The sequence below is a fragment of the Schistocerca nitens genome, chromosome 3 (genome assembly GCF_023898315.1).
Source record: "Schistocerca nitens isolate TAMUIC-IGC-003100 chromosome 3, iqSchNite1.1, whole genome shotgun sequence".
In the NCBI taxonomy this organism is placed as follows: domain Eukaryota; kingdom Metazoa; phylum Arthropoda; class Insecta; order Orthoptera; family Acrididae; genus Schistocerca; species Schistocerca nitens.
This window is the reverse complement of record NC_064616.1, coordinates 166139418-166154058: the sequence shown is the minus strand read 5'-3', so window position 1 is coordinate 166154058 and position 14641 is coordinate 166139418. Positions and strand designations below refer to the sequence as shown.

Here is a 14641-nt window from a genome sequence, read left to right as displayed (position 1 = left end):
GGTTGGCGCCGGTGGCGACACCTACAACGTGCTGACATAAGGAAAGTTTACAACCGATTTCTCATACACAAACAGCAGTTGACCGGCGTTGCCTGGTGAAACGTTGTTGTGGTGCCTCGTGTAAGTAGGAGAAATGGGTACCATCACGTTTCCGACTTTGATAAAGGTCGGATTGTAGCCTATCGCGATCGCGGTTTATCGTATCGCGAGATTGCTGCTCGCGTTGGTCGAGATCCAATGACTGTTAGCAGAATATGGAATCGGTGGGTTCAGGAGGGTAATACGGAACGCCGTGCTGGATCCCAACGGCCTCGTATCACTAGCAGTCGAGATGACAGGCATCTTATCCGCATGGCTGTAACGGATCGTGCAGCCACGTCTCGATCCCTGAGTCAACAGATGGGGACGTTTACAAGACAACAAGCATATACACAAACAGCTCGACAACGTTTGCAGCAGCATGGACTATCAGCTCGGAGACCATGGCTGCGGTTACCCTTGACGTTGTATCACAGACAGGAGGGCCTACGACAGCGTACTGAACGACCAAAATGGGTGCACGAATGGCAAAACGCCATTTTGTCGGATGAATCCAGGTTCTGTTTACAGCATCATGATGGTCGCATCCGTGTTTGGCGACATCGCGGTGAACGCACATTAGAAGCGTGTATTCGTCAACGCTATACAGGCGTATCACCCGGCGGGATGGTATGGGGTGCCATTGGTTACACGTCTCAGTCACCTCTTGTTCGCGTTGACGGCACTTTGAACAGTGGACGTTACATTTTAGATGTGTTACCAGCCGTGACTCATTCGATCTCTGTGAAACCCTACATTTCAGCAGGATAATGCACCACCGCATGTTGCAGGTCCTGTACGGGCCTTTCTGGATACAGAAAATGTTCGACTGCTGCCCTGGCCAGCACATTCTCCAGATCTCTCACCAACTGAAAACGTCTGGTCAATGGTGGCCGAGCAACTGGCTCGTCACAATACGCCAGTCACTACTCTTGATGAACTGTGGCACCGTGTTGAAGCTGCATGGGCAGCTGTACCTATACACGCCATCCAAGCTCTGTTTGACTCAATGCCCAGGCGTATCAAGGCCGTTATTACGGCCAGAGGTGGTTGTTCTGGGTACTGATTTCTCAGGACCTATGTACCCAAATTGCGAGAAAAAGTAATCACATGTCAGTTCTAGTATAGTATATTTGTCCAATGAATACCCGTTTATCATCTGCATTTCTTCTTGGTGTAGCAATTTTAATTGCCAGTAGTGTAATTACAACACTTGTAGGAGTACACACCTAGATTATGAGGAACTCGCCCTTTCGTTAACCGGATAATTCGGGGCGAGTGCACCAGATGGGACTCCTCAAGCAGCTGTGGCCACCACTGAATTCTTGGCCACGAACAAGAGAGCTCCACCTGAGCAGTCAACACTGAACCAGTCCATATCTCCAGAAATGGTAGACATATTTGCATTATTTAAACTATATGTATGTGTAATCGTCTCTAACACGACTGACCTGGTGGCTGGCATAAAAGGCGCTTCTCTGAAATCAAACATTCAGTGAGGGGGAATTCCGCCACAGCAGACCAGTTAAACTCGCCAACAACTACGCACTCACCAGTGGAAATATATGGGCGACTTTGTAGATACGGGCTGCTAACGGTTTCGTAAGAGCCAAGTACGGCCCCCCTCCCCCATTTCTCTCTGAACCAATAAGGAACAAGCTCCCCCAACCCCTCCTGTTTTTAATTCCTGTGGCCTATTTCTGGGTGATCAACTTTAGGGTGTTCCCCTAAATTTATGAAGGGTCAACTGCCTGAGGGGGGATTATAGAGGGAGAAGTGCTTCAGGGGGAAATTTAGGGGAGATTGCGCGTTCTGAAAAACTTTTAGAGGTATCTCAAATATGAATAATGCATGTGAATTAAATATTATTTAACGCTAGCTAACATTGAAATGCTTCCTTCTTGATTTTTCGTTCTCCTTTAGGACGGCTTCCGCAATTCACACTTCTTGAACTGAGGATAACTCCAAAACGCTTAGTCGGGAACTCGAGAAAGAGTAAATATCAGATGAGTTAGTAGCGCTCCATCAGTGTAAAGCAACAGTACAGTTAAGCTTGGATACTCAAGTTTGAAAACGTATTAAAAGTGTAAGTGCGTATGTGTTAAGTGAATACGGCATCCAGAGACAAAAAGTATTTCCAGAGGTTTATAAAGGCGAGGGGAACAGATCCTTTGCTGAAAGGTATGTTTATCTCCTATTTGTTTGATTTTACGCCATAGCTGAGCAGTGACAATGTTTATATAGCTTGTCCTGTAGCCCAAATGCTACAGCTTAGTTTGTAATGTAGTAACTACTGTTGTTTTAGTAAACACTAAAGCGTACAATAGTAGAAATTAGTATGTTTCCACAATGGACTTTTTGAATGACTGAATGAATGAATATGACATGCAGAGTTTTAATGGAAGGTTTCATCGGTGAATATAAATACTAATTACTGCTCTATGTACTTAATGCATGCTCTAAAGGGAATACTAATAATTAGTAAATTAACCCTGCTCGTTACTTCTCAGATCGGTTGGCCCCTGGCCTGTCTGGTCAAGAATGTAGAGACTTTTCCAAAAATTGCCACTTTATGCTTAAAGCTCATAAAAACGATCTGCCAAACCACACAAAAAGTAAAAATCACGAAGAAAAACGTAAAATGGAAAAAATGCAAAATCATGCCAAAAATAAAACTTCGAGAAATCAACAACCATGTTAAAAGAGCAGAATTATAAGTTGCTGTTTGTTCCCGATCCAGTCCTCCATTAACAGTGTATATCACTGAGGAGAGCTGCTGCCAGTGTTACAACTTTCAACATCTTTCTGGGTCTAAAAATACATCGCTCAAAACGTATTATCGTCATTAAAATGTAATCAGCGTCAGTGTTTAAGAGGAATTAATCCTTCAAACAGGAAATTCCTAAATTAAAAATAGGAAATCGATGGTTTGAAGTGCCCGCATCTCGTGGTCGTGCGGTAGCGTTCTCGCTTCCCACGCCCGGGTTCCCGGGTTCGATTCCCGGCGGGGTCAGGGATTTTCTCTGCCTCGTGATGGCTGGGTGTTGTGTGCTGTCCTTAGGTTAGTTAGGTTTAAGTAGTTCTAAGTTCTAGGGGACTGATGACCATAGATGTTAAGTCCCATAGTGCTCAGAGCCATTTGAACCATTTGATGGTTTGAAACTGCAATATCGGAAAGAAATTGGGGTGGATGGTGCAAGTGTAATGGTAGAAATCCATAGCTCTGTAATTGCTCTTCTGAAGGAAACAGTTCCTCAGTTTATTGTCATTAAGTGCTCAAATGGTTCAAATGGCTCTGAACACTATGGTGCTTAACATCGGAGGTCATCAGTCCCCTAGAACGTAGAACTACTTAAACCTAACTAACCTAAGGACATCACACACATCCATGCCTGAGGCAGGATTCGAACCTGCCACCATAGCACGTTAAGTGCGTTTGGCGTTATCGTAATCTTTATGCCGAAATAGCTGCAGGAGCCTTGCCACGTCAATTGGAATGCCTAATTAGAGAGACGCTCAGCTGGTTTTATTCTTGTCCTAAGAGACTGTACCAAGACAAATAGTTGTATAAAACCGTGGATGACAATTGCAATCCTAAAAAAAGTTCCAGGACTCTCTGGTACACGTTGGCTAGCTAGATATTCTGCTATTGATTTAATTTTGAAGCAACGGAAGGAATTGGAGCTTTTATTTTCTCTCGCTTTTTTTATCTCATTTTGTTCGCTTTCGTTCGTTGCATCTGCTCGGGGCGCACGTCGTAAGACATCAGTTTGAGTTCGTGGTTGATTGATTTACTCCGTTTTTTTATTACAGAGGGCAGCTAACCCTCTAACCGAACACGCTGAGCTACCGTGCCGGCTTCGCTAGAACCGACGAATTAAATGCTACACGGCTGAGCAAACTGTACAAGACAATGGATTGTCCAGTACACAAAATCCTGTTGAAGTTTCTCAGAAATGCATTAAAATCTATATACAGCATTAATTTACTTTTTCAAAGTGACGTTATTGAGGTTCAGCAAGGCTTAGAAGACATCTTCCTGTCCTTAAGATCGCTACTCAGAAAGATTATTGTTCCTTCTCTGTTAGAAGAACTAGTGGATGACGAACTCACAAATTTTCAATTTGAAAATCACCTAATGAATACCTTCAGCCTTACAGTTGGGTTATGAATTTCAATCTATAGTACTTCATGGTCCGATTCCATGAAACACGCAAGAAGTTTCTATGGAATTTTTAGGGAATTTCAAAACCGATTGCCAGAAAATGCAACTCACTCTTCCACTGCAACTTCCCAGCAGAGACCAGATATTCTTCCACTTGCCTCCAGCTTTAGAAGTACAAAAGATAACTGATGAAATAGATGAAATCATGTCAGAATGGAATGCCCTGTCAAATAATAATTGGGAAAACGATTCAGACGCTGTAGGTTTCTGAACAGATGTTTTGCAAGATCCACATGCAGCTGGTAATGCCCGATTTTGGAATACCATCAGTTTTGCAACTGTGTTACTAACATTTCCCATATTATATGCTACAGCTGAACGTGCATTTTCAGTATTTTATTGCATAAGTAATAAACTCACTAATAGGCTCACTATAGAGTTAGTTAATGCTTTACTAACCACAACATATTATTTAAAAGTATGCCGCTGTGACCGAGCGGTTCTAGGCGCTTCAGTCCGGAACCACGCTGCTGCTACGGTCGCAGGTTCGAATCCTGCCTCGGACATGGATGTGTGTGATGTCCTTAGGTTAGTTAGGTTTAAGTAGTTCTAAGTCTAGGGGACTGATGATCTCAGATGCTAAGTCCCATAGTGCTCAGAGCCATTTTAACCATTTGGTACTGTCACTGATATCTCGTCGGAGCGGGCGTATGTCGTACTCAAAAGCGTTGAATCCCATACTACCCACGGAAAAATCTCTTTGATTGAATACTGGAAACTTCAAAATTTGCGAACTGAATATTGTTTATTCTCTGTAGAGTTTATCTAAAATGTAGCATAAACACGGTGGAAGATTCTTAATAAACATTGGAAAATTACGTGCGAGAATTTAATGCAACTGCAATTTCTTTGTAATGATTTAAACACTGCGGTAGATCGTGGCATTCTCTAAAGGAATTGCAAACGTCAGTTGCGCTGTCCAAATTATTAAAAGTTATTTAATCCTAGTGAGACACTCTTAGTAAATGCTAAGACAGCAGACATTCCGGGATATTAAACACCCCCATTTTAATTTTGATGGTATGTTGTCATATAAGTACATATAACGTTACCCAACTACTTATTATTGGTCTGTCGGTTATTGTTGTTGTGTGTGTATAAAATTATTGGATTACAAGTAAAACTCTATGCATTATTATATAATGAACCCTTTAGTGTACTGTTTTGCACAAAATGTACATGGTAAATTTTTGGATTTTTTGTAAGTTTTTGTAACTGTTTTAGGGCAATAGTAAATTAATAAAAGTGTATAATATAGAGTTTATTTACATAAAAAATACAAAATTCAAAGGTATAAACAGCAGTGTGGCTTATCCTGTACAATAATTATCCTACATTTTCAATTCTCGCACTCGTAGCAGAGTTTGACATGATGTTCTTCACACCTATACCTTTTGCAGGAAATACATCTAGTCTTCGTTTTTTGTCTCTATTTCTGGGGCAGAAGTTACATCGTCTCTGAAGAGCTCGTCCATCATCTTGTGGGCGAATCACTGCTTCATTGTTTCGCACACCCAGTATTTCACTAATTGTGTTGCGGATACTTCGCCTGAGTGTAGGCACTTCCAATTTTGCTTCGACATATGGTTTTATCATTCACAGTGATAACTCCATTAAGAACTTACGTCTCTTCATCTTTGTGTTTTATGGCAGCAAATTGTAAAAGACCATGTCATTTATACCACTTTGGCCCATCACTCCATACCACATTCGTAATGGCTATCTGTTGGATTTCCTGCTAACTGTGTATGAATGACATAACCGATCGAATGAATCCTTCCTTCCTTTTGTTGAATTATAACATAAAACAACTTCTGGTTTTTGTGTGGTTTCATCAATCTCTTTGCTGAGATGCATAGAAGACAAACAAAAAAAAAAAACATTTTTGTTAGGTTTTGGGGAATATGGAACAAGCATCTTGTCATTATCAAAAGCAAAGTAAGAAGCTGCCTCTGATTTTCTTGCCGTGAACGATGGAGGTATTTCTGCTTTAAAAAATGGTTCAAATGGCTCTGAGCACTATGGGACTCAACTGCTGAGGTCATTAGTCCCCTAGAACTTAGAACTAGTTAAACCTAACTAACCTAAGGACATCACAAACATCCATGCCCGAGGCAGGATTCGAACCTGCGACCGTAGTGGTCTTGCGGTTCCAGACTGCAGCGCCTTTAACCGCACGGCCACTTCGGCCGGCTATTTCTGCTTTATTTAAACTCAAGGTGCCCACCATAGTTAATTTATGATCTTGAAGCTTACAGTGGAATAAAGGCACAGAACTGAACCAGTTATCAACTGTTATATTACGATTAGTTCTGTGGACTGGCTCAGACAATGTTCTTACATAATAGGATGGAATTGGTTCTTTATTTGGGGGTTTGAATTTTCCTATGTATGGTGATGCATTTAGCATATAAAATGTTTTAGCATAGTTCGTCATAACGACCTTCAGGTCGTATTTATCGGACTTGTTTCTCATACACACTCTAAATGAACATCTACTGCTAAATCCTAGAAGCTGTTCATCTACTGTCACGTACTCTGACAGTATATACAAGGATTTACAGTTCTCTAAAAAATTTTCCCAAATACCACGTATTGCTGCAAATTTGTCTGTTGATTGCCTTTCTTATCTTGTGGCTTTGTTATCAAATCGCGGGCATGATGCTATAAATTTGAAGTGGTTGAAAGACATAGTTGAGCAGTAAATAGATGATCCAAAAGCAAAGGACCACAGTACTTCTAAATTTGCATGGCAAACTCGTTGTACCCCAGACAAATAAAGTAAACCTAAAAATGTGAAGAGTTCTTCTTTGGTTACAGTCCCGTGATAGCTTTGTTTTGTAATAACTTCTTGGACTTTTCGTTCTATTTCTTGATTTGTGCTAAAATCCTTGTTGGCCGTATATTGAAGCGCTACACCTGCAACCCACTCCTGAAGTATTTTCGTTCTTACGTTCTCGTTACGACAACGAGATCCGACAAATCGGTCGTATGTCCACTTATTTATCGCCTGGTATTTGTCGTATCTTGTCCCTCCTTTAACGATATCACTTTCCCACAATTTCAAGTCCTTCTTCCTTTTCAGGGCTGTTGTTGCTCCATTCTTTTGCAGTGGTTGTAAGTTCCAAATTGGGCGATTCCTGGGTAGCGCTACCGCCTTTACTTTTACTTCAAGGGGTATACCGCCGTAGTTCAATCGTTTAGTAACCGGTTCGTAATACTCATCGGGAACAGATGAAGCACATATGCCCAGTGACGTGGAGATTTCCAAAGTGTTATGACCACTTTGCGATATCTTCCACCGAATCACCTTCAGCTTCGTCTTCATGATATAGCACTCCAGTATCAACAAAAGTCATTTCGTTCGTCAGCTCCAAAAATCGCTCGACAGTAGCCGCTCTTATCAATCTGGAACGCCGAGAAACAGAACTGCCTGCTTCCGGTAATGCATTGATAATGCACCTGTCTTGCAAGACTTTTACAAACCAAAACACAGCGTCGGTAACTTCCCGCTTGCCATCGTCTGTGACAGACTCCCAAGTATATATTACAGCGCTAGTCGAAGGGTGTACATCCTCCATTATTCAGATTATGCACCTGAAAGATATGACACAACAAACAATATCTAATTACTACGGCATAAACAGACGAGCTAATTACTACAAACTACTAACAGTACTCGTCATATGTTACTTACGGAAGAACGCTGTATTCATTCACAAAACGTATTTCATTTGGCGCATTAACGATGGCAAAATCACTACATGTATCCGCGAGGTTCGCGGCAGCCTAATGACGGAAAACAACTCTTTCCGATTGACTTCTATAAGGCTCGTGCTGGACACCTTCATTCTTCCGGGTTCACAACTATGATATGACGAAGAGGCAACCGGGACAACATAACTCTCCAGGCGTACATTCTGTCCCGTGCCTCGCTGTAAACGAGCGTCGCGCGGTTGGCTATCTGTGATCCCTCGTGAGGAATTCGCAGCACTCTTACTCGAAGTTGTTTTCATGTGACAAGGCTTAAAAGTTTAATACTTTACTAACTCACGGCGTTTGGGAAATTAGTTTGCCTACCTTATTATCATCATTCCTTATTGATTTACTTACCTTATTAACCCTCCTATCCCTATCAATTGAGATATGGAAAAATAAAACGGTAAAAAGAACATCTGCTATGTTTCTTCGAGATTCGATCCCACGTTTTCCCATTCCCAGCCGGTTACCTTGGCCGTTGCGCTATCGGCACTGTCAACGAAAAGCGTTTAGCATGTAGGCACAGAAGGGGCAGTTGTAAACGTTTCTTTCCTCGGTTTCTGGAATAGTTTGCGTTTGCGGACCCCATACCTGATGATGAAATATGCTCTATTTACAGTTATCTATCGATACCTCCAATTTTGAGTCGATTGCTTGTCATAACCTTCAGGGGTGATTTTCTCAAATATGCGGGGGTGTTGGCCCAAAATATCTTCGTTTTAGGTTGTACACAAGCAACCTGCCAAATATGAGCCGCATCGGTTGGCCATGTCTGAGGCCTTCCCATTGTGAGCCCCTAATCAGGATTGGTTGTGTGAAGCTACTATTATACAGCACCCAGGATGTCACGCTGTTCTGGAGACATATGACCACCTCGACAGTAGTTTCTGGCTGTGCCATATGATGGAGGACAGCTGTAAGAAAAGAATTATCAATTCGATCAAATGTCTGGTGATACATGTTCAGAGGACATGACATGACAGGCTACCCCAAGTCGCACTGCCAAAAGACGTGTAAAGACCTTCATGTTGCTATTTAGCAGGATTAAGGGATGATGGTGTCTGATGTGTGGACCCCTGTGGGGTTTGTGAACAGCGAAAATAAGGCCCTCTAGAAAGGCATCAGGAACTCTCACCATGGGGAATATCAGTTCTCCACAGATAAAAGTCCATGTGGGCACTAAGAAATATCAGAAAGCACAATAAAATTTGAGAGGAATGCCATCGAGGCCTGGTGACTTTTTAGCTGCTCCTGCTCAGATAGCATCGAGAAATTTGTCTTCAGTTACTGGTACCTCCAACTGGAATGCCATGTCCTCTGGTATTGTTCCAAACATGAGCCGAGAGACTTATTCACAGAAAGCTGGTGAATGATGGTAGTTAGCATACAACCTAGCATAATGGGAGTGCAGGGAGTGTCCAGTGCCACATTGAGTGTTATGTTGCCTGCCTTATTCATCACTGATGGTGCGAATCAGGACCCGGCACTGTCGTTGCCTGTCTGCTAGAAGGTAGTATGTCAACAGAGCTTCCGAAGTCACAGTCACAAGTGCAGGCTCATATCACCATCTCTTCGAAGTGGCAGCTCATGAGGGCTGTGGTCTGTACTTTGGTGCAGTTCACCAATGTACATCATTCAGGTGAAAACGGCATCCTAGGGCAGTCCCTCAACACTTGGTAATAAAAGTCCAGGGATTGCCTCCTCCAAGCTGCCAAGTCCCTGACATACAACATCATGGTCTGGCGGAGGGCAGGTTTTGCGCTGGACAGCCGCCACGACATAGTAGATGGGTAAGCAGCATGGTGGCAGTGACACAAATCCCATGTCACCTTGATAAGCTGCTGACAGGTAGATGCCAGTAGGGCCACATTTAACTTCCAAAGATCCCTTCCATGGTGCATCCTCTGGCAGTCGAGGGTGACAGTACGACATATGCTACATGGTTGGAGAAAGTGACAGGTCAAATCTCAGCCAGTCGGGTTCCTCCCAGCAGCAAGCTCGAGATAGTGATCAAGATAACTAAAGAATGTGCAGTGCAGTGCATGAAATCGCGGCAGTCATCATGAACATGTTTCCACGTGTCCACAAGGTGGAGGCAGTGGATGGAAATGCAGCATCTACTGAACTTGGGAACCCCTTCTTTTCTGTAACAGTTATGAAACTCTTGTCAAAAAGCTTTGCAACACTGGCCATACATGTTACCAACATATCATTTGCTCATAATGCTGTCTGCTCCTCTTCATAGCAGATTCTACCAGTCTCCTGGTTCACTACCTCCCATAGTGTCTTTATTTTGTCATCTGACATGATTATCTTTCCTTCGTAATACATTTGTTTTGATGTCCGTAGTACTGTCTTAAATATTTTGCAGTATGTCTTGCAGTCAGCTATAGCATCAATATTAGAGCTCTTTCTGACTGACAGGTACAGTTTCCCTTTTGTTTTACAAGATACTTTTATTCCTTGAGTAATGCATGGCTTTTTGTGCTCTCTCTCTCTCTCTCTTGCTGTGTGTGTTTGTGTGTGTGTGTCAACTGCCATTTATATTAATCTGGTTTTATTGTTTTGATTATAAGAAATTATATTTTAAAAGCCTAAATTGCAGGACAGTATTCTCTGAAAAACCATCTCTCACTCAAAGTTTATACCAAGTTTTCAAAATCAGAACTTATGATTGTTATGGATGGGGCTGGGGCGGGGAGTGAGGGAGGCATTGTAAATTCTTAGAAATTGAGCACTGTTGGAGAGTTTCCTAAGATAATCAATTTTGGGTATACTGACTACTGACTACCCTCTTGAACTCAGATTTAGTAGATTTTAAAATGTATGACAAAACACACCTTCAGCTGTCTATATTTCTAAATTTATTTGATTTTTGCTAGCACTTTTGGTGTTACACTACACCATCTTCAGGGCCCTTGACTGATGTGTATTGTCTTCATCACAAGGCCAGAATCATGCTACAGTGGTTTGAAGAATAGGAAGATGAACTCATGTTGATGTCTTGGCCACCAAATTTGCCTAGTCTGACCCTGGTGGCCAAACCACCTGCCTCTGATTTACGGGACTTTCGTGACCTGTGCATAGACATCTGGTGCCACATGCCTCCAGAAACCTAACAAGGACTTGTCAAATTCATGCCTCACAGAACTGTTGCTGTATTGGGTTCTACGAGTGGACCAAAATGCTATTAATGAGGTTGTCATAATAGTGTTTTGGCTCAGGAATTATGTGTAACGGATAATGATCACTTAAATTTTGAAATGTTTAGTACAAAATTCATATGCTGTGAGCAAATAAGGCTTGTAGCTTTTTATTTCAATATAAATCCAGCAGATAATGTTGTGAATCAGTATTTTATCATATGACAGCTCATGCAAAATTACTTTAACACTTGTCTCTGACCTCATGTAGACACTTTCTGCTTCAGTTTACTCGTTTTTTTATTTCTGTTCATCTGAACTTTATAAATTTGATGTTTCTTTTTACTTTATCACTACATGAGATACTTTTGTCCACCATAGATGATAAAATGTGTATTTATTGACACCTTCAGTGACATTGTCTTCTCTCTGTGCATTAGTTATTATTTCTATATTGTTCCCCTTAGACATACATTTCCTTTTTTTTCTCATTTTATCCAGAATAATTATGCCTTCCTCTTTTCCTGATTTAATTATTATGTCTCTACATAGCTTAAGCTACTAATTACTTGATACCAAATTTTAAACTAGTTTCACCCTAAATTAGGCTGCTGTTTTCTTGTACAAATTGAAGTTAAATGATGATGGTATACATACTTTTCTGGCACCTCTTCATATAGCCCACACACAAATAAGGTGCTACATGCACCAAGCAACTCATTATTCAAACTTTCATTTTTCATGAGAATACACACAAACATTCAAACCTATAGTTACCTTTTCTCATGATGTAGAAGTCTAAAAGGTGTGAGTAGTTAGGGTGGAATGACTAGATAAAATGGGAAGGGCTAAGAAGGAGTGAAGAATACGGAGAGGAGGCACAACATTTGGAGAGAAGGAAATAAATACTCAGCAGAAATAGCACCCGGAAATGCAGAATGAGTGAATGGTGTGTTGCACATGACAACGCAGGTGATTGAGTGGGCAGAGGAAGGAGTAGCATAGGGAAAGACTTCTAACAAAATAGCATGCACAATCAACATCTGTAGAGGTGAAGAGTAGGAAGATATCTACGTAGATACTATAAATATAATTAATGTGGGAGGGAGTAAGAAGCATGTAATTAATGACAGAAAGGAGGGTTTTTTTTGCTGGGGGGGGGGGAGGAGGGAGGAGGGGGGAGGGGCAGGAGAAATAGTGAGAATGGAAGCACAGGGAACTGGACTGGAAAACACACAGAGTAAGCTTGAGGGAAAGAACTAAGTGATGTGGAGGCTGAGTATTAGAATGTGCGTAATTTTTTCTAATTTATGAATAACTTACAATCTGTCTTAAAATTTTGTTCTTTTCTTTGCTCATCATGGTACTGTCATTGTCCCGACCTCTTCCTTTCACTATTTTTCCCGATACTTCTCAAACTGAAATTACATCTGTTGGATAATTGCTGCTTCTATCCCACATACCGGTAGTAATTTCTGAATTTTTAATAGTATGATTGTGTGTGTATTTATGTTTAAGATAAGGAAGAGAGACAGTGAACATAGTTATGTGTAAATTGCTGAATGCATGTAACGTATCATGTAAATTGTCAGCATGTTGCCAAATTTTCCATTCGAGAACCTGTACTGTAATTGTAAAACTGATTTCATATCATAGTGAGTGGTCTGATCCACAGAACATGCAACTATCTCACTAACATCCACAACTTGTACTGGTTCTTCCTTGATGACCCTGTTACTTAGATTTTATCCCTGCCTTGTTGTTCATATGGTCATTCTTCCTTGTAATATACATACATACAACTTTCATACCTTTTCTCATTTTCGTACTCTCCTATTTCTTCCATATTTTGTTATTTAAGCATATGTGATATCATATTTGGTATTGTAATTGACATTTGTATGTTTATTTGAATAATTTCTTTTAGTTTTCATGTCATTATTTAAAATTAAAATAGTGTTGTGTTAGTTTCGTTTTCCTGGAAGGAAGGTGGGAAAAATCACGGCAATGTTATGAAATTACAAATTTATTTCTGTCACTCTTCATTCACAGGACACACTACATAATTTACAAACTCAGTGAATGGAAATCATTAATTAAATGGAATACAGAAGAGAAAGACTAATTTTATTCTGTAAATACTTTACAAAAGAAATGCTTTATGCAACTGCTTACACACTGTGAGGAACTATGAGCACAACTTCAAATTAAATAAATACAGCACATAGACAGCAAACTGTTTAAATAATCAAACACATGCAAATTATTTCAGAATTCTAACACACAATGCTACCATGACAGAAAGTGTAGTGACTTACTACTTAGCACAAATCATGAGAATGTGATTTATTTAAAGGATGACAGTCATGTTGACAATAGTTAATGAAGTTTATGTAATGATATTTTTTGTGTTGCAGTCATACACTTTTTCTTATGAAAATACATTTCTGCTTATGATACTACTTGTGTAAGATACTATTGTGACTCAGTAGATTAGCAGTTTCAGAACCTGGGAGTATCCTGTCAACTAATGTGTGGTTGTCAATTTCAACGTGTCCATGAAATTGTGAACAAAAACTCCAGAGTCCTTTGCCTCATGCATGAGGCTTAGAATTGCGTTTTTCACTTTCATTCCATATTAAGAATTTTTTACAAACATTCAGTTCTCATACAACGCAATACTCAAGTCACACAAGTCATCCTTTAACACCCTTAGTTCCTTTGACTCCTTTAACCTGTTGAAAGAGACGTAGTCTTTACTGAGTTAAGAAATACTTTTAGTAATACCAAAGCAGCTGCAAAGCACAGCTAAAATAGACTTTACAAAAAGTTAAAGAAAAAAAAGTGTACATCATCAGAAGAAATTTATACTTACACTTAAGTGCTCCTTTTCTCTTGAACCTGTCACCGCACATATAGCTCTTGTATGAATACCTTCATCAACTGGTAGACACTTACAGTCCTGAGTGAGTTCAACATTAGTAAGTGAATCAGCAATGTGCTGAGCAACAAACTTCTTAGCCTGTTTCAGGTTATTCTTGTTGAAAACAGTGCCGCTTGTCTGAAATAAAAGTTTATTTATTATCAACTTTTCTCTATATTTAAATAATCCTTGTTATAACACATTGTGTGAACATTACATCCTACTATGTTGATGTTTATTCAAAGCATAGTGGGAGTAAGAAAATACAAACAAAGAGATAACTAAATATAACTTATTTAAAAGTTACAATTTTTTATTAAATATGTGAATTGGATAAAAAATCAATTACCGCTAATGCAATTTGGCTGCATGCTGTTTCTGGGATTTTCAGTGCTGCCTTTGCACTGCCACTGACTTCTGTTACCTGTCGTTTCTTTCCTTCCTGATTATAGTATGCATGGTTGGCATCAAAGCCTGAAAGAGTGAAACAGAAGCGTGCACAAATTTATGCAA

At 40.4% G+C, this 14641-nt stretch overlaps 1 protein-coding gene across 4 annotated transcripts in view; it reads right to left on the bottom strand.

Annotated features, from left to right (window-relative positions):
• Positions 1–13215: 13215 nt before the first annotated feature.
• Positions 13216–14641, bottom strand: part of LOC126248105 (apolipophorins) — a 136840-nt gene continuing 135414 nt past the window's right edge. For all 4 annotated transcript variants that reach the window (XM_049948777.1, XM_049948779.1, XM_049948776.1 and 1 more), the window contains exons 53-55: positions 14478–14602; positions 14081–14266; positions 13216–13940 (exon numbers count right to left, since the gene is read on the bottom strand). In XM_049948777.1, the coding sequence (XP_049804734.1) occupies positions 13902–13940; positions 14081–14266; positions 14478–14602 (350 nt within the window). In that variant the 3' untranslated portion in view covers positions 13216–13901. The remainder of the gene's footprint in view (positions 13941–14080; positions 14267–14477; positions 14603–14641) is intronic.